This window comes from Hyperolius riggenbachi, chromosome 10, assembly GCF_040937935.1.
Source record: "Hyperolius riggenbachi isolate aHypRig1 chromosome 10, aHypRig1.pri, whole genome shotgun sequence".
Taxonomy (NCBI): domain Eukaryota; kingdom Metazoa; phylum Chordata; class Amphibia; order Anura; family Hyperoliidae; genus Hyperolius; species Hyperolius riggenbachi.
This window is the reverse complement of record NC_090655.1, coordinates 104,900,198-104,919,633: the sequence shown is the minus strand read 5'-3', so window position 1 is coordinate 104,919,633 and position 19,436 is coordinate 104,900,198. Positions and strand designations below refer to the sequence as shown.

Here is a 19,436-nt window from a genome sequence, read left to right as displayed (position 1 = left end):
GATAAGAAGCAAGCTGAACAGTGAAGAATGAAACATAGAGCAGGGTAGGTGTTTTCTCTAATGTTCCCACTGATATATATGGTAAAATACATGAGGGTGCTTCGTTTCTGGTTCACTTTAAGCAGTGATAATGCTCACCAAGAAATGGCGAGTCTTCCTAGTGTTCAGGACAATCCTGTCTCCTTGCATGGGGACGCTGGCAGAAACATCACTCAGACTTCTCTGTGCTAAAGGCAGCTTCCTAATTCCACTATTCAATATGTGCTTTTATACAGAAGCTCGAAAGAAGAAGAAAAAAGAGAAAAAAGTTGCACCAGAAGATATTGGCCTACAGCGATCCAAAACTTTTATGAACCTATTTTTTAAGGGCAGTCGTGGGAAACAAAATGGAGAGAGCAGCAGAGCAGCTTCTACCCCTGATTCAAAGAGGAGAGCTGGATCTCCGGGACGTGGAGAATCCGAGAAAGGTATGAAGTTTTCCACCAGTTCCTCTTCATCAGCCTGAATGCAGGGAGCCAAATTATAGGGTTACTGTATGTCCTTCACAGCTGAGGTATTTAGGTGTGGGTGTCTTGGCGCTAAATTTGGGCTATATGATACACCTTTTTTTTTTTTGGTCACAAGATATATGTGATGTGCTGCATGTTTTATGTAATAGCATTTATTTTCCTGTTAAGTATGGAGCATTGACATACAATGCAGCTCTTTACAGGAAACACTGAGCGATTCACATGGAAAGTGTCCTTCAAAGGGTCTCATAATATAATGTTACTAGTGACCTAAGCCCTTTTGAAAACAGGCTCTAGGTATATAAAAATAATAATAATTATATAGTGCTTTTACCCTGTTGGACTCAAAGCGCTTGTGAGGCAACCGCTAGAGCGCACTCAGTAGGCAGTAACAATGTTAACAAAGTTAGGTGTGGCCCAAGAACTCCTTACTGAATAGGTGCTGGCTTGCTGAATACTAGGAAGAGCCAAGATTTTAACCCAGGTCTCCTATGTCAGAGGCAGAGCCATAAACCATTACACTAGCCAGCCACTAAAGTAACACTTGTTTAAATGCTTTTAGAAAAGACATTGTGGGTTTCACACAGTACAGTATATAAAATAGGGGCGTAGTTTACAAGCTTGTCTAAAACACACACACGCACACACGCACGCACACACACACACACACACACACACACGCACACACGCACGACCTGAAACTTCTTACATACTACACACAGCATATTACGTGCTATACATTAGGTAAATGTCCTCAGTCTTGTTTGAACACTTTTCCTATTCAGCAGCATTGTGAGCAGGCCTGTGTACTGCACTGAGACACTTTGCACAGTGTTAAGCTATCACTGGTAAGAAGGATTACTGACCAATCCAATTTAGCTCTCTCCCTTCCTGATCCTATATTTGGTTTTCCCCTATGCTGTTAGGTGTGCTTTTAGTTAGCCAATGTTCCGCTCAGAATGGAAAGCACAGATTTTTTTTTTTCCTTTTGAAATCTGTTAACCAAAGTACGGTTCAGAGTGTATCCAATTTCTACATACACACGTCTGATTTTTCCAAACAACCGGTGTTTTAGACCGGTCGTTTGGACGTCAAGTCAGACGTGTGTACAAACGATCATTCAGCTGATAAGACAAAACCATTTTTATCCTATCTTCTGTATGTATGTCGTGTATTGTAAAGCACTTTGATCACCTGCTGTAATAACCCTAACATGCTGGTATGCAGCTTTATTGACTTTAATTGACCAATAGCGCTGGCCACCGGGAGCAAACTGTGGTCTACACCTCCAGTGCGGGTTCATAAAAAAAATCTAAAGCCCAATCTACGCAATACGATTCTTTGTGCGATTCGATTACGATTCTATTTACGATCCGATTAAATCTGACATGTTCGATCGGGGTTCGATTCGATTTAATTCGATTTGCCATTGCAAAACAATGGCAAAACAAATTGAATCGAATCGTATCCCGATCGGACATGTCGGATTTAATCGGATCGTACATAGAATCGTAATCAAATCGCGCAAAGAATTGCATCGTGTAGATGGGGCTTAACACTGTGGGGGTATTTTAAGCATATTTGGTACAATCTAACACTGGGGGTATTTTAAGCATATTTGGTACAAGTGTCTCACTAGAGGTGTATGCAAGGACAGAGTCTTAGCCAGCCAAATTAATGTTTTGTGTTCAGACATTACTATGCTTTATTTTCATGATTCAAAGCTGTAATCGTGTTCCCTTTTCTTTTAGTTAACATTGTTCAGAAATTTATGATCAGAAGTCTGAAGAAGGGTAATTCAGTCCTGCGGTTTCTGGAGACTTGTTTGTGGTTTTGCCCAGCAGTCATATAAAGATGCATATCACAACTACATTGAAACTGAGTTCTTAGGGCACCAAATAAAAAGCAAATAAGAACCAGACAAGGAATTTTTTTTACTAAACCATTAAAAGGAAGCTTGTCATTAGAATCAAATGCAGGCAGCCACTTCTGACTTCCTTCTGAAAGGCAGTTCTTGCCTGGCTGTAATGCTGATCCTTAAACAGTGATCTGCAATCTAGTGATCTCATGCCTATTTTTCAGCCAGCTGGGGGCGACCTGGAGTGTCTATTTGTGTTTTCTGTTTTTTTCTGGTTCCTGATCTGGGTGTCGCCCTCAGCCTGGTTATAAGCATGCTCGGGAAGTAGCAGCATTTGTAAGACTAGGCAGAATAAGAAAGTTGAACACCTGATCTGTATAGGAGGTCTGGTAAAGTGAAGCAGAGGATCAGCATGACAGCCAGAAAAGCAGCAATTATCTGGAGATCACCAATGGCAGCCCCTGTATTTATCCAATTGCTTTCGCCTTGTTTTGCCATTTGGAGCATTTCTCCCTGATTCAGAGATCTGGTACTTCACATGGAGAGAGCAATAATCTGTGAAGAAGGAATTTCTTATCACACGGATTTCTATGGGTAATTCTGCAAAAATTGGCAGAGATCCGGAGCGTACAAGAGTATCCTTACCCTGGACCATTGGATAGTATCACAGCACTGGTGGCTATAGCATCAGTCATCAGTGCCTTTCACATACGGTAACCTAAATGTATTGGTGTCTATACTGGTGTCTATAAAGAAACTGTGAATTTAGAGTTTCTGACCTTAGCCAAATGTACGCTTCTAACATCTATATGAAAAACAAAAGTTTGCCTTCTTAAAACAGAAGGTATTTGTGATAATTCAGGTTGGAGTGCGCATATTATGTCTCCCACGATGCATCACTGCTGAATATGCAAATTATCCTTTGTTTTCCCTGTAAGCTAACCGCACCTCGAGAACCACTGGAATGCAGTGATGTGTCTGCTTGTTAATTGTACAGAGTCACAATAATCCAACATGCTTTTTTAAGAAGGAAAACGTTTGTTTTTCATAGCATTTTAGTAGGAGGGCTTTTGGGTCCTGTGTAGCCCATCCTTGGCAAGAGAGTACTTACCAATATACATTTCACAGACTACCCAGCAAGCTCATGGTGAACCAGAACTAATTGGAGTGTGTAAGGACACACTCCAATGAGTTCTGGTCAGGGCCGGATTACCAACCAGGCAACAGAAGCAGTCGCTTGGGGCCCCATTCAGAGTCAAAGGGGCCCCATCAGCACATAATCCAGTCCTCGCCATCCTGTCAAAGGACGCTGCCCGCTGCTGACTGTCTTCAGAGCCGGGCTCTCCTCCTGGGTCCCTCTCCTGCTACTGTGCGCTCTGCCGCTGCCCACTCCTCCCTTCCTTCCCACAGAGAACCACAGCTGCAGCAGGCAGGAATGATAGCAGCAGATGACAAACGCCTACTCACCTATTCATAATTCAAGCGATAGCCCATCATCTGAAACCCATCTGTCTCCTCTACGGTGCCACCGATTGCTCTGAACTTCCTGATTCTCAGATCAGACAGGAAGTAGGAAGTAGTAATAGTAGTAGTAACAGAGCAGCGGCACTCTAGTGGAGACAGATGGGCTCCGGATGATGGGACCTCTATTGCTTGGATCGCAATAGGTGAATGCGAGTCATCTGGTGCTGTCATTTTCCCCACTGTGGCTGCCTTCCCCGCAGGACTACCGTATTCACAGGGGTGGAGGCTGCATGGTGGATGTGGCTGTCTAGTTTGGGAGGAAATTGGTTGTTCGGTGGTGGGGGGGGTAATGTAATTCTGTCTGGGGGGGGGCGGCTTCCGGGTTGGCGGTGTCCAGAGCTTTCTGTTATTGCCAGGCTGGAGATGCAGGGGGAAAGTGCTGCTGCTGTGATATCTGGCACCCTCTTTACAGGGGTGCCCCGAGTGACAACGTCCCGGCCATTCATCTATCCCTCTGCATGTTGGCACTGCTATTCCGTGCATTGTGCACCCGCAGAGGAAAGCGGGCTGTTGCCCACAGCAACCAGTAGAGCGGCTGCCCGGTGTGTCCGGCATGTTACTGTGCACACAGCAGCTGCATCTTCTCATTCTAATATGGGGGGTGGGGGGCCCAAATCAGTTACTTTGCTTAGGGCCCCATTTAGCATTCATCTGGCTCTGGTTCTGGTTCACCATGAGCTTGCTGAGTAGTCTGTGCCATGTATATTGGTAAGTACTCTCTTGCCAAGGGTGAGCTAAGATCCTAGACATAGTAAAGTGTTTTCTCCCCCTGCTGTGCACTTGGCCATTTTAATGAGGTGGGTACATGTGCTTAGAGGGTTTTTCAGCCAGGCAGGCGAGCCTCCACCAGGCTGTTGGCATCATCCCTGTTAATCTTGTGGATGATATGACACTGCTGGCTCTTGCTAGGACCATAGAATATTGTTTAGGTTTTTCTAAGAAACATTTAAAAAAAGTGTAGTTTGTATATCTATATTCATATTTTGAACCCCTCCACAAAATAAATCTTTTGTGTATTTAACTGATGCATTTTGGGTTGCTGGGGTAATCTACCCAGTCATATTCCTTGATATTAAATTCATTTTGATTGCATATTTTGTGGAATATGTCATAATGTTCAATGCACAAAGACTTGTGAGTTTGCATGTAAACCATATTTGCATTATTCATGTTTTAATTACCTGGGTTTCTAAAACCCACTTTCTATGTTAATATCAGATGCAGCTTGGTTATACTAGGCCAGCAGATCGCTCAGAAACAGCCTTATCAGTCCAGCGACAGACTGTACACACGCTGTACTGTCTGCTGAAAACACGCCCAGCAGGAGGTGACGACGGACCCGTCGTTGCCTTTGATCAGGCGTGTGTACGGACATTAAGTAATAGTCTGTGAACTGCCCAAACTCCTTCACCATCCCATCATAACTCACAGGAGATGGGGAGGAGCTGAGACCATCTTGTCCTCCACTGTGAACATGGAGCTACCCCTGTGCTGCTAAGAAAAAAATAATAAACAGTCTAATTTCCTGCATAATTTCCCCTTGACGTGTGCAATAATGCATTTACCCTTCCCTAACCTGCCCCAGTATGTTTATTAAAAAGTGGGAAACGTTTTATTATTGAAGGCAGAGCAAGAAATAAGAGGCATGCAAGGCTTTTATAAAGACTATGGGGAGGGTGTGGAAAAAGTTAAACGATTCATTACACACTAAACTGGGTGGATCTCTGGTTGCAGTGCTGGCCCCAAAGAGTGCAGTGGGAGGAGGGGGGCTGGATCAGGTGATCTGGTCTATTCTGAGAAAGGAACTCCTCCTTCCCTACCCATAAGAAGCTACTCATTGCTGTCTGACATCAACCAGACAGGAGCTCTAAACATATTTATTCCAAGGAGTACAGACGAATAATATTAATTTGTGCATTGCTAATTAATACAGATTTACTATAATATGCATATGTGGGAGGCTTTAAAGTTGGAGGTATAAAACCACAGTGGCCATTATGGAAAGCCTTCGGATTTCCAAGAGTTTGATGTTAAAACTACATCAGACTTTTCAGCTGTTTAACAGGTATTATTACTTTTAGACATGTTCCAAATGACTCTGTTAATTAGTACTGGCCAGAGTGTATTTGCTGCCTCTGTGTACTGTCTATTTCAGCTGTTGGCTGATATTTAATGATTAGCAGTGATGCATCTTTATATGTGATGGTACCGCATGTTTTTATCATTAAAGGGATCCTTAACTGTTGTTAAAAAATTGTTTTAACTTACCTGGGGCCTCTACTGGCCCCCTGCAGACATCCTGTGCCCTGCACCGGGGCAAACCAATCATCCAGTCCCCCGTAGTGAGCCAGTTTTGCTTCCGGCCACTGACCAGTCGGCGGGCCGCTGCATGCGCAGGCCGGTGTCTGGAGCGTGATCAGGGGCACGCATGTGCAGTGGCCAACGACTGGCCAGAAACAAAACTAGCTCACTGCGGGGGGCCGGAGGATTGGTTTGTCCCGGGGCAGGCACAGGATGTCTGCAGGAGGCCGGTAGAGGCCCCAAATAAGTTAGTTTTTTTTAAACAACAGTTAAGGTTCCCTTTAAGTTACTTTTGTGTCATGCATGCTAACTAATTGTAATGTTTTTCTTCTTTATGCCCTTTTCACACATAACAGAATCACGTTAGACTTGCTTTGTTCTGTGATGTTTCAGAATGTGTTTTTTCTGCAGAAAATGTAGGCTTTTTTTGGTAACAGAAATGTGATTCATGCATCAATGCAAGTCAGTGGAAATGCAGAAAAATTGCATTAGATACATGGAAATTACATTCAGTTTTGGAAATAATTAGATACTTTCTCATGTACATTAACTTAATTGGTGTGCGTGGAAAAATCACATAAGAATGCAAACAAATAAAAGATTCAGAACTGAAAAAAAATCCCAAAACGCAGAATTGCAAAACTGAAAAAATGCGACTGAAAATTGCAGGGATAGGTGTGAAAGCTGCATGATTCAGTTGTGCAGTGTGTTATGAAGTGTGAGGTGTAACCAGGCCCGAATTTACCTCACCGGAGCCTATAGGCACAGATGTCCTAGCACCCTAGACTTTGCCCTCTATGAACCTACAAACCCCACCAAAGCACACTGCAAGTGTCCCAGTTGTCACTCCTTCCTTACTTTCATTGCCTATCATAGGTAGCTACAAGTATTTGGTAGCCAGAAGTACCCTCAATAGTAAGTAGCTATAGGTGCCCCCAAGTATAGGTGCCCCCAAGTATTAGATAGCTAGAGGAACCTCCGTATTAAGTAGCTAGAGGTGCCCCCAAGTATTAGGTAGCTAGAGGAACCTCAGTATGAAGTAGCTAGAGGTGCCCCCAAGTATTAGATAGCTAGAGGAACCTCTGTATTAAGTAGGTAGAGGTGCCCCCAAGTATTAGGTAGCTAGAGGAACCTCAGTATGAAGTAGCTAGAGGTGCCCCCAAGTATTAGGTAGCTAGAGGAACCTCAGTATGAAGTAGCTAGAGGTGCCCCCAAGTATTAGGTAGCTAGAGGAACCTCTGTATTAAGTAGCTAGAGGTGCCCCCAAGTATTAGGTAGCTAGAGGAACCTCTGTATTAAGTAGCTAGTGGTGCCCCCAAGTATTAGGTAGCTAGAGGAACCTCAGTATGAAGTAGCTAGAGGTGCCCCCAAGTATTAGATAGCTAGAGGAACCTCAGTATGAAGTAGCTAGAGGTGCCCCCAAGTATTAGGTAGCTAGAGGAACCTCCGTATTAAGTAGCTAGAGGTGCCCCCAAGTATTAGGTAGCTAGAGGAACCTCAGTATGAAGTAGCTAGAGGTGCCCCCAAGTATTAGATAGCTAGAGGAACCTCTGTATTAAGTAGCTAGAGGTGCCCCCAAGTATTAGGTAGCTAGAGGAACCTCTGTATTAAGTAGCTAGTGGTGCCCCCAAGTATTAGGTAGCTAGAGGAACCTCAGTATGAAGTAGCTAGAGGTGCCCCCAAGTATTAGGTAGCTAGAGGAACCTCTGTATTAAGTAGCTAGAGGTGCCCCCAAGTATTAGGTAGCTAGAGGAACCTCTGTATTAAGTAGCTAGTGGTGCCCCCAAGTATTAGGTAGCTAGAGGAACCTCAGTATGAAGTAGCTAGAGGTGCCCCCAAGTATTAGATAGCTAGAGGAACCTCAGTATGAAGTAGCTAGAGGTGCCCCCAAGTATTAGGTAGCTAGAGGAACCTCTGTATTAAGTAGCTAGAGGTGCCCCCAAGTATTAGATAGCTAGAGGAACCTCAGTATGAAGTAGCTAGAGGTGCCCCCAAGTATTAGGTAGCTAGAGGAACCTCTGTATTAAGTAGCTAGAGGTGCCCCCAAGTATTAGGTAGCTAGAGGAACCTCTGTATTAAGTAGCTAGTGGTGCCCCCAAGTATTAGGTAGCTAGAGGAACCTCAGTATGAAGTAGCTAGAGGTGCCCCCAAGTATTAGATAGCTAGAGGAACCTCAGTATGAAGTAGCTAGAGGTGCCCCCAAGTATTAGGTAGCTAGAGGAACCTCCGTATTAAGTAGCTAGAGGTGCCCCCAAGTATTAGGTAGCTAGAGGAACCTCAGTATGAAGTAGCTAGAGGTGCCCCCAAGTATTAGATAGCTAGAGGAACCTCTGTATTAAGTAGCTAGAGGTGCCCCCAAGTATTAGGTAGCTAGAGGAACCTCTGTATTAAGTAGCTAGTGGTGCCCCCAAGTATTAGGTAGCTAGAGGAACCTCAGTATGAAGTAGCTAGAGGTGCCCCCAAGTATTAGATAGCTAGAGGAACCTCAGTATGAAGTAGCTAGAGGTGCCCCCAAGTATTAGGTAGCTAGAGGAACCTCTGTATTAAGTAGCTAGAGGTGCCCCCAAGTATTAGATAGCTAGAGGAACCTCAGTATGAAGTAGCTAGAGGTGCCCCCAAGTATTAGGTAGCTAGAGGAACCTCTGTATTAAGTAGCTAGAGGTGCCCCCAAGTATTAGGTAGCTAGAGGAACCTCAGTATGAAGTAGCTAGAGGTGGTGCCCCTGACTGAATGGAGATCTTGTAAGTGGAATGCTGAGAGGCGGGTGAGTAACCTCTCATTTATACTCTCATCAGGACTCTGCATAGAGAAGGAGGGACGGAGGCGCTCGGGGAGGGGAGTGAGCCACCTTTTCATCATCAGGCCTCTGTAGGCACGTGCCTACTGTGCCTTATGGTAAATCTGGCCCTGGGTGTAACGTTTCTGAAAATTCTCCAGTTCTGAAATCTAATCAGTGATCTCTTCTGTAGGGGAAAATTGTGATTGTTAGCAGCTGTCACATCCTTGGTCGTCATGAAGATAGCCAGACTAGTTGATTTCAATCAACTTGTGAATAACCCAGAATCAACTGAAGGAAGCCATTCTCAGCATCAAGAATGGAGCAAGTAGCAAAGCAGTATAGTACATGTCAGTATGAACCAGTATTCAAAAGAACATGGCCCTGGTATAATGCCAGCACAATCATAGTTAGGATGAGGATCATAGTGTTTGGCATTTGTATTTAGCATCTGTACACCTCAGTAGGGAGAGCCGTCCATTAGGGCCATGGTTACTGTAAAGGTAGAGATGAGCTGAAATTTTCGAAATTTCGAACTGCTTTTATTACGAATGCGAAATTTAACATTACGACCCAAATTCGTAATTTCGTAATTAATTTTCAAATCGTAATTTACAATTTCGTAATCGAAATTTCACTCCCGTAATTACGAATTTCGTGTCTCCAACCGAAATTTTACTTTTTCACGTTTGTAAGGGTTTGTATCCCTCTAGATGCCTAAAATGAATAGCACAGCCAGCAGCCTCCTCCTCCTCCTCCTCCTCTCTCTCCAGAGATCTGTAGTATTTCAAAACCATACTCACATTCATGACATGTCCAGGGATCAAACCCAGGCCAACCACATGGAAGACAGCTATGCTCACCACCATACCACCAAACACACACTAAATAGACTGCTAACCTAAATCTTACTTGTAGACAGTCATATGAGACACATGCTGGGTGCAGGGCTTTGTGATTGGACCATGGACCATGCGATAGAGTGAGGTGCAAAAATGAAATCATGCCTAGCAGAGGATGGTTTCACAATGCTAAATGCTAGGCTGGCTGTGGTGCAATTGGTTAGTGCATCTGGCTGGTAACAGCAAGGTTACAGGTTCGATTCCATCCAGGCATGTCTTTTCCTTTTGAGTTCAACAGTTGTCCAAACACCGAGCACAAAGTTTTGCATGCGTAAAGTTTTACGCACGCAAAATACCCCATGGGGTTCAATGGCGCAGCGCGCGCACGCAAAAGGAAAAGACATGCCTGGATGGAATCGAACCTGTAACCTTGCTGTTACCAGCCAGACACACTAACCAATTGCACCACAGCCAGGCTAGCTGTGACCTAACTCTACATGGCTATCTGGGGCTCTGTTGGCTCTGTTTGGACAACTGTTGAACGCAAAAGGAAAAGACATGCCTGGATGGAATTGAACCTGTAACCTTGCTGTTACCAGCCAGATGCACTAACCAATTGCACCACAGCCAGCCTAGCATTTAGCATTGTGAAACCATCCTCTGCTAGGCATGATTTCATTTTTGCACCTCACTCTATCGCATGGTCCATGGTCCAATCACAAAGCCCTGCACCCAGCATGTGTCTCATATGACTGTCTACAAGTAAGATTTAGGTTAGCAGTCTATTTAGTGTGTGTTTGGTGGTATGGTGGTGAGCATAGCTGTCTTCCATGTGGTTGGCCTGGGTTTGATCCCTGGACATGTCATGAATGTGAGTATGGTTTTGAAATACTACAGATCTCTGGAGAGAGAGAGAGAGAGAGAGAGAGAGAGAGAGAGAGAGAGAGAGAGAGAGAGAGAGGGAGAGGGAGAGGGGAGGGAGAGGGAGAGGGAGAGGGAGAGGGAGAGGGAGAGGGAGGAGGGAGAGGGAGAGGGAGAGGGAGAGGGAGAGGGAGAGGGAGAGGGAGAGGGAGAGGGAGAGGAGAGGGAGAGGGAGAGAGGGAGAGGGAGAGGGAGAGGGAGAGGAGAGGGAGAGGGAGAGAGAGAGGAAAATTACGAAATTCCGATTACTGTTAAAATCGTAATTGTAGTAATTTCGCGGAAATTCGTAATTAGGTCATTACGCTCATCCCTATGTAAAGGTCAATCATAGTCTACACAAATACAGAAAATCCACACTAACGCACAAACCTCATGCAGCCTCTAAGGCCTGGTAGTAGCTTCCCTCTCTTTGAACACCTTATGTATTCTGAGAATTTCTTTTCTTAATTAGGTAAAGCGCGTAGTCGGCCATTTTTCTCTGGGGCACAGAGAGATTTGAGTGCCATCTACAATGGGGACATGACTTTGGAGGACAGGCTGGCTGTGATGGAGGACATGGCTCGAAAACTTCTCAATGAAGATGAGGTAGCAGCTGTATTGCGGCACTGTAGAAGGGTGGGTATTTTATGTCTCACTTCTAAATGTACATTTGCCATCTTAAAACATAAAGTATTTGCAATAATTCAGCTTTAAAGGGAACCTGAAGCGAGAGAGATATGGCGGCTGCCGTATTTATTTCCTTTTAAACAATACCAGTTGCTTGGCAGTCCTGCTGATCTATGTGGCTGCAGTAGTGTCTAAATTACACCAGAAACAAGCATGCAGCTAATTTTGTCAGATCTGGCAATAATGTCAGAAACGCCTAATCTGCTGCATGCTTGTTCAGGGTCTAGGGCTAAACGTGTTAAAGGCAGAGGATCAGCCAGACAGCCAGGCAATGTGCATTGTTTAAAAGGAAATAAATATGGCAGCCTCCATGTTTCTCGCTTTTCAGTTGTCCTTTAGGTTAGCAGGTAAGATCTTCCATGTTGCATCAGTGCCAGCGGCGTATCTATGGGGAGCAGCCCCTGCAACTGCAGGGGGGCCCAGAGCTGTAAGGGGGCCCCAACTACCACTTCTCTCCCTCTGATAAAGGGGTCCATCCTTCAGATCAGGTGTTTTTGTGGTTATAATTGTTATGGGTGTGATGATTATGATGACCTTTGCAAGATGGGCCCCAGGCTGTGAGGGTCACCAGGGGTCGGCAAGGAAAAGGGTATTCATTTTGGGGGGCATCAACGTTTTGCTGGGGGTTCCTGTGATTTGTAGTTCTGCCCCTGATCAGTGCTGAATATGCAAATATTCTCTTTATGCCTCTGAAAGCCAGAACGGCACAAACTGAACTTCTGGTGCACAGCGTGTGATCCTTTACAGAGCTGCACACACTGAACTGCTGGTGCACAGCGTGTGATCCTTTACAGAGCTGCACACACTGAACTGCTGGTGCACAGCGTGTGATCCTTTACAGAGCTGCACACACTGAACTGCTGGTGCACAGCGTGTGATCCTTTACAGAGCCGCACACACTGAACTGCTGGTGCACAGCGTGTGATCCTTTACAGAGCCGCACACACTGAACTGCTGGTGCACAACGTGTGATCCTTTACAGAGCCGCACACACTGAACTGCTGGTGCACAGCGTGTGATCCTTTACAGAGCCGCACACACTGAACTGCTGGTGCACAGCGTGTGATCCTTTACAGAGCCGCACACACTGAACTTCTGGTGCACTGCGCGTGATCCTTTACAGAGCCGCACACACTGAACTTCTGGTGCACAGCGTGTAATCCTTTACAGAGCCGCACACACTGAACTGCTGGTGCACAGCGTGTGAACTTTTACAGAGCCGCACACACTGAACTGCTGGTGCACAGCGTGTGATCCTTTACAGAGCCGCACACACTGAACTGCTGGTGCACAGCGTGTGATCCTTTACAGAGCCGCACACACTGAACTGCTGGTGCACAGCGTGTGATCCTTTACAGAGCCGCACACACTGAACTTCTGGTGCACTGCGCGTGATCCTTTACAGAGCCGCACACACTGAACTTCTGGTGCACAGCGTGTAATCCTTTACAGAGCCGCACACACTGAACTGCTGGTGCACAGCGTGTGAACTTTTACAGAGCCGCACACACTGAACTGCTGGTGCACAGCGTGTGATCCTTTACAGAGCCGCACACACTGAACTGCTGGTGCACAGCGTGTGATCCTTTACAGAGCCGCACACACTGAACTGCTGGTGCACAGCGTGTGATCCTTTACAGAGCCGCACACACTGAACTTCTGGTGGACTGCGCGTGATCCTTTACAGAGCCGCACACACTGAACTGCTGGTGCACAGCATGTGATTCTTTACAGAGCCGCACACACTGAACTGCTGGTGCACAGCGTGTGATCCTTTACAGAGCCGCACACACTGAACTGCTGGTGCACAGCGTGTGATCCTTTACAGAGCCGCACACACTGAACTGCTGGTGCACAGCGTGTGATTTTACAGAGCCGCACACACTGAACTGCTGGTGCACAGCGTGTGATCCTTTACAGAGCCGCACACACTGAACTGCTGGTGCACAGCGTGTGAACCTGTACAGAGGCCGCACACACTGAACTGCTGGTGCACAGCGGTGATCCTTTACAGAGCCGCACCACACTGAACTTCTGGTGCACTGCGCGTAATCCTTACAGAGCCGCACACACTGAACTGCTGGTGCACAGCGTGTAATCCTTTACAGAGCCGCACACACTGAACTGCTGGGGCACAGCGTGGATCCTTTACAGAGCCGCCACACTGAACTGCTGGTGCACTGCGTGTGATCCTTTACAGAGCCGCACACACTGAACTGCTGGTGCACAGCGTGTGAACCTGTACAGAGCCGCACACACTGAACTGCTGGTGCACAGCGTGTGATCCTTTACAGAGCCGCACACACTGAACTGCTGGTGCACAGCGTGTGATCCTTTACAGAGCCGCACACACTGAACTGCTGGTGCACAGCGTGTGATCCTTTACAGAGCCGCACACACTGAACTGCTGGTGCACAGCATGTGAACCTGTACAGAGCCGCACACACTGAACTTCTGGTGCACAGCGTGTGATCCTTTACAGAGGCCGCACACACTGAACTGCTGGTGCGCAGCGTGTAATCCTTTACAGAGCCGCACACACTGAACTGCTGGTGCACAGCGTGTGATCCTTTACAGAGCCGCAACACACTGAACTGCTGGTGCACAGCGTGTGATCCTTTACAGAGCCGCACACACTGAACTGCTGGTGCACAGCGTGTGAACTTTTACAGAGCCGCACACACTGAACTGCTGGTGCACAGCGTGGTGAACTTTTACAGAGCCGCACACACTGAACTGCTGGTGCACAGCGTGTGAACCTTTACAGAGCCGCACACACTGAACTGCTGGTGCACAGCGTGGTGAACCTTTACAGAGCCGCACACACTGAACTTCTGGTGCACAGCGTGTGATCCTTTACAGAGCCGCACACACTGAACTGCTGGTGCGCAGCGTTTGATCCTTTACAGAGCCGCACACACTGAACTGCTGGTGCACAGCGTGTGATCCTTTACAGAGCCGCACACACTGAACTGCTGGTGCACAGCGTGTGATCCTTTACAGAGCCGCACACACTGAACTGCTGGTGCACAACGTGTGATCCTTTACAGAGCCGCACACACTGAACTGCTGGTGCACAGCGTGTGATCCTTTACAGAGCCGCACACACTGAACTTCTGGTGCACTGCGCGTAATCCTTTACAGAGCCGCACACACTGAACTGCTGGTGCACAACGTGTGATCCTTTACAGAGCCGCACACACTGAACTGCTGGTGCACAGCGTGTGATCCTTTACAGAGCCGCACACACTGAACTTCTGGTGCACAGCGTGTGATCCTTTACAGAGCCGCACACAGTGAACTGCTGGTGCACAACGTGTAATCCTTTACAGAGCCGCACACACTGAACTGCTGGTGCACAGCGTGTGATCCTTTACAGAGCCGCACACACTGAACTGCTGGTGCACAGCGTGTGATCCTTTACAGAGCCGCGCACACTGAACTTCTGGTGCACAGCGTGTGATCCTTTACAGAGCCATGCCAATCCCATATTCAAGCCATTTCAAAGTTTCTGCTCCTTTTAAGTGGATGGCATGGATAAATACGACAAATTTATATCAAAGAACCATGATCTATATGGATGGATGCTTATAAAATGTGCATTTGTCTCAGAGTAAAGTGTGCTATACATTTTTCTCTATCAGCTGTCACTTACAGTAGGTAATAAAAAAAACTGTCAGATTCGACAGGTTTTTGACTAATCTACTCATGGGACTTCTTGTGTTTTCTTTATTTCGAGGGAGTCTTTTTTTTTAAATAATACCCTGTAAAGGAAATGCTGAGAATCCCTCGTGAGCAGATGGGGTTGTCCAAAACTTGTCAGGTTTTTATGACCTACTGTAAGTGACAGTAACGTAGGGATAAAGTAGTTTATGGTGCATTTTACTATAGAACAAATGTACATCTTACAACAACAACAAAATATTTGTAAAGCAATTTTATCACGTAGAACCCAAAGTGCATAAACTTGTCTCAGATCAGTTTATAGTGATGTGTTACCGGGGAAAAGTTATGTGATCATGAATGGCAGACTAAACAAAGGGCTTTTCAGTTTTTGTTTAAACACATCCAGGGTTGGAGCGGTCTGGATTGGGTGTGGCAAAGCATTCCAAAGAGTAGGGGCAGCATGATGAAGGCTCTGGCTCCAGAGGCTTTTAGTTGACCCTGGGGGTGGTCGTTAGTAGATGATGGTGATCTGAGGTTGTGGGAGGTGTGAAGCAGTTCCATAAATGCTTCAGGTATTTGTATGTAGAGGGCATTGCAGTAGTCCAGCCGTGATGTGATAAAGGCATGAACTAGGGTTGGAAGATACTCTGAAGGAATGAGATGCTTAATGTTTGCAAGATTCTTTAGGTGAATAAAAAGGAATGTTTCACAATAGCTGAAATGTGATTCATTTTATTCTCTGTCAATCAGTACACTCAAACTGCACACGGTGTTGAAGCTACTAACTTCTGAGTTGCCTAACCTCACTGGGGGTGACTGGGTGCTGCTTTGCTGTTAGGCGCTGGCCTCCGATAATAAAAACCTGTTTTATCATCACCATTTATTTTAAAGAGAAACTCCAACCAAGAATTGAACTTTATCCCAATCAGTAGCTGATACCCCCTTTTACATGAGAAATCTATTGCTTTTCACAAACAGACCATCAGGGGGCGCTGTATGACTGATTTTGTGCTGAAACCCCTCCCACAAGAAGCTCTGGGACCGCGGTATTTTTGGCAGTTTGTTACAATGTAACAAGGTTCACAGACAGGAATTACCGTATTTCGCGCCGTATAAGACGCTCCGGAATATAAGACGCACCCAGGTTTAGAGGGCAAAATCCAGGGAAAAAATATATACTAATCCTGGTGTGTCCATATTCCAGGAGCGTCTTATAATGGTGTCCCCTTCTGTCCCCAGAAGTCCCATTCTGTCCTCTTTGACCTCCTGTGTGTCCCCTTCTGCACCCAGGTGTCCCCTGTGCCCCCAGGTGTCTTCTTCTGTCGCTGGGTGCCCCCCTTCCCCTTCTGCCCACTGTGTGGCTGCTCTGTGCAGCTTCTGTTCCCCAGGTGTCCTCTGTGGTGTTGTCTTGTTATGTGACTGCCCCCCCTCCTCCTGACCCCTGTGTAGCCTCTGTCCAGCCCCCTGTATTTCCCTGCGTATTACATGTCCCCTCGCCTCCCTATGTGGTCTCTCTGTCTCCGCTGGTGTGCCGTGTCCCCCCTTCTTTTACCTATGAGGCCGCTCTGACAAGCCCAGTATATGTGCATCAGCTTATGCGTATAAAGTCTTTCCTTGCGTCGTGTGGCTCCACCCGCTTTGTCCCGCCCCCCCCCCTACCCGGTCGGTGTCTCCCCGTGCCTGTTAAAAGTAGTTCTAGACAGCGTATCTTACTACATCCACGCTGCCCGGGGATCGCCGATGTCCTCACTTCTTGCTCTAGTGACCGGCGCTTGTGGAGATGACGTCATCTGATGCGGCGGGTCGGCGGTTTGTAACGGCGGGCGATCGTAACTCGGGGTATTCCCTGCCTTTGCCGTATAAGACGCAGTGACTTTTTCTCCCCATTTTTTGGGGAGAAAAAGTGCGTCTTATACGGCGGAAAATACGGTAGCTGTTTACAGCTGTCTCTAACAGCCAAAACAGCTAGCAGCAGCTACATAACCTGCCCACAGTAAAAATGTTACCATGTAATAAATATCAGAATGTAAATCGGGGAGAGGAAAGATTTTACAATGAGCAAACACTGACTAAATCATTTATACATAATTATTGTAAAAATGAAGCACTTTTTTTATTGCATTATTTACACTGGAGTTCCTCTTTAAGGGAAAAGGTTCCGCACAATGACGTTCTGCACTGCCCTAATGACAAAGGGTGAGCTGATTTCAACCTTGCTGCATTTAGTATAAGTCAGTTGTCATTCATCCACTCCTGCAGCTCAGCTAAGCATGTGTTTATATTTGGAATGGGGTCTCTCATGTCAGGTTTGAAGGAAAAATATAGCTGGGTGTCAGCAGCATAGAATTGGTATGTCAGACCGTGTTTTTGGAAGATTTTTCTAAGTGGCAGCATGTATATAGTGAACAACAAAAAGGCTAGTATTGAGCCCTGGGGCACACCATATTTTAATGGTACTGGGTTTGACTGGAAAGGCCCCAAGTCTCCCCTTTGAGCTCTGCCAGCCAGGAAGGAGGAGAACCATTGAAGAACTAAACCATTAATGCCACATTACTTTTGCAGCCTGTTAAGCAAGATTTCATGATCAACTGTATCCAGGGCCGGCCCTAGACTTTTTGCCGCCTGAGGAAAATTTAGAAAAAAATAGAAGTTTGCCGCCTGAGGCAAAAGTTTCACCCCGCCTCATGAGCGGGCCGGCCCTGACTGTATCAAAAGCAGCTGAGAGATCAAGTAGTATCAGAATGGAACACTCGCCTCTGTCTGCCCATGAGCAGATCATTGAATATAAGGGCAAGGGCTGTTTTGCAGCTGTGGTGCTTCTTGAAGACAGATTGCAGAGCGTCAAAGATTTTGTTTTTTGAAAGCCTGGCTTCAAGTTGGAGATACGCAGCCTTTTCAATACATTTTTCCCAGAAGAGAGAGGTTGGAGACATGTCTGTTTTCTTTAGTGGTCTAATGATTGCTTCCTTCAAGCAGATAGGAAACTTCTCTGCTTGCAAGGAACAGTTTACTATTTTTTTAAATGCTTGCCTGAACAGATCAGGGATTTCCAACATAAACTGTGTTGGGCCAGGGTCCAGGTCACAGGTAGTCTGGCGGAGGTTTAGAAGGATGTTAGAGATGTCTTCTGTGTTAAATACCTTTAAATTCAGACCATGGCGGTAGGCTGTTTTTGCATTCATGATGAGGCTTTGCATCAATTCTTGGTGCTGTGGATTTAATGGTAGACCAAATAGTTGAGACTTTGTGAAGAAGAGGGCAAATTTTCACATAGGTCATTTGAGGACGTGATGTTGGGGTTCTGGCAAGATGTATTGCATAGAATGTCAGCTGTGTGGAATAGCTGGGCAGGTTTGTTGGCTGCTTTTGCAATTTCCTTTGATTAAAAAAAAGAGGGCTTTTTCTTGTTGATCATTGCCTGGTAATATTTTTAGTGAAGAATTAGGGAATGTTTTTCTTTTAAGCACTGAAGCAATAGAGACAGACTTATGATACATAGCAGTTATATCTAAGGACCGTGGAGTCGAGGTCTAAGCTGTGTTCTATCAGGCCATCCAGATTAAGGTTGTTCTTAAGATGTTGGGGTGACAGACCTTTCAAGGAACAATATTTTGTAAGATCCTTTACTGTGTTTTACAGCTGGTGCTATCAGGGAGAACTGGATAGTGTGGTGGTCTGAATAAACTACAGGGTTAATTTCCACAATGGATATTGAGTCTTAAATGAAATATGAGGTCCAAGGTGTGGCATCTCTTGTGAGTAGGGAGGTATTAGGCTTGAGAGAAGCCATGTCCATTTATGGTAAGAAGTAGCTTTAGATGCATGCATATCCGTGAAATTTCAAATTGTAAGATTTTTCATGATGGTCCTTTAACCACTTCCCATCCAGACCTTGTTTTCCCCTTACTGACCAGAGCAGTTTTGACACTTTAGCGGTGTCCCTTTTTAATCAGCCATAACTTTATCCTTACTCATGACACCTAAATGATCTAGGTATCGTTTTTTCAGGACAAACTAGACTTTCATTGGTGGGTATTTTATCCCTAGACCAAAAAAAATTTATATGCATTTTAATGGGAAAAAGAGGGAGAAAATGAAAAAAATGCATTTTTTCTCAGTTTTTATCAATTCCAGTTTAAAAATAAAAAGTACCACAGGAGATAAAAACATGTCACTAGTATTATGTCTCCCAGTATTGAAAGCAAAATGTGTCCCAAGTATCAGACCCCCCCTTATAGCCAGATGTGTCCCCAATATCAGTCCCCCCAGTATAGCCCAATGTGTCCTCTGTGTTTGGCACCTCCCAGCATAGATAGATAGATGTATCCCCAGGATTGCTGCCCCTCATGTGTCCATATGTGTCCCCAGGAATA

The 19,436-nt window shown here is 45.8% G+C and overlaps 1 protein-coding gene across 1 annotated transcript in view; it reads left to right on the top strand.

Annotated features, from left to right (window-relative positions):
• Positions 1-19,436, top strand: part of PDZD7 (PDZ domain containing 7) — a 159,432-nt gene that overhangs the window by 79,193 nt on the left and 60,803 nt on the right. The window contains exons 9-10 of the mRNA XM_068255441.1: positions 276-467; positions 11,183-11,346. Coding sequence (XP_068111542.1) covers positions 276-467; positions 11,183-11,346 — 356 coding nt within the window. The remainder of the gene's footprint in view (positions 1-275; positions 468-11,182; positions 11,347-19,436) is intronic.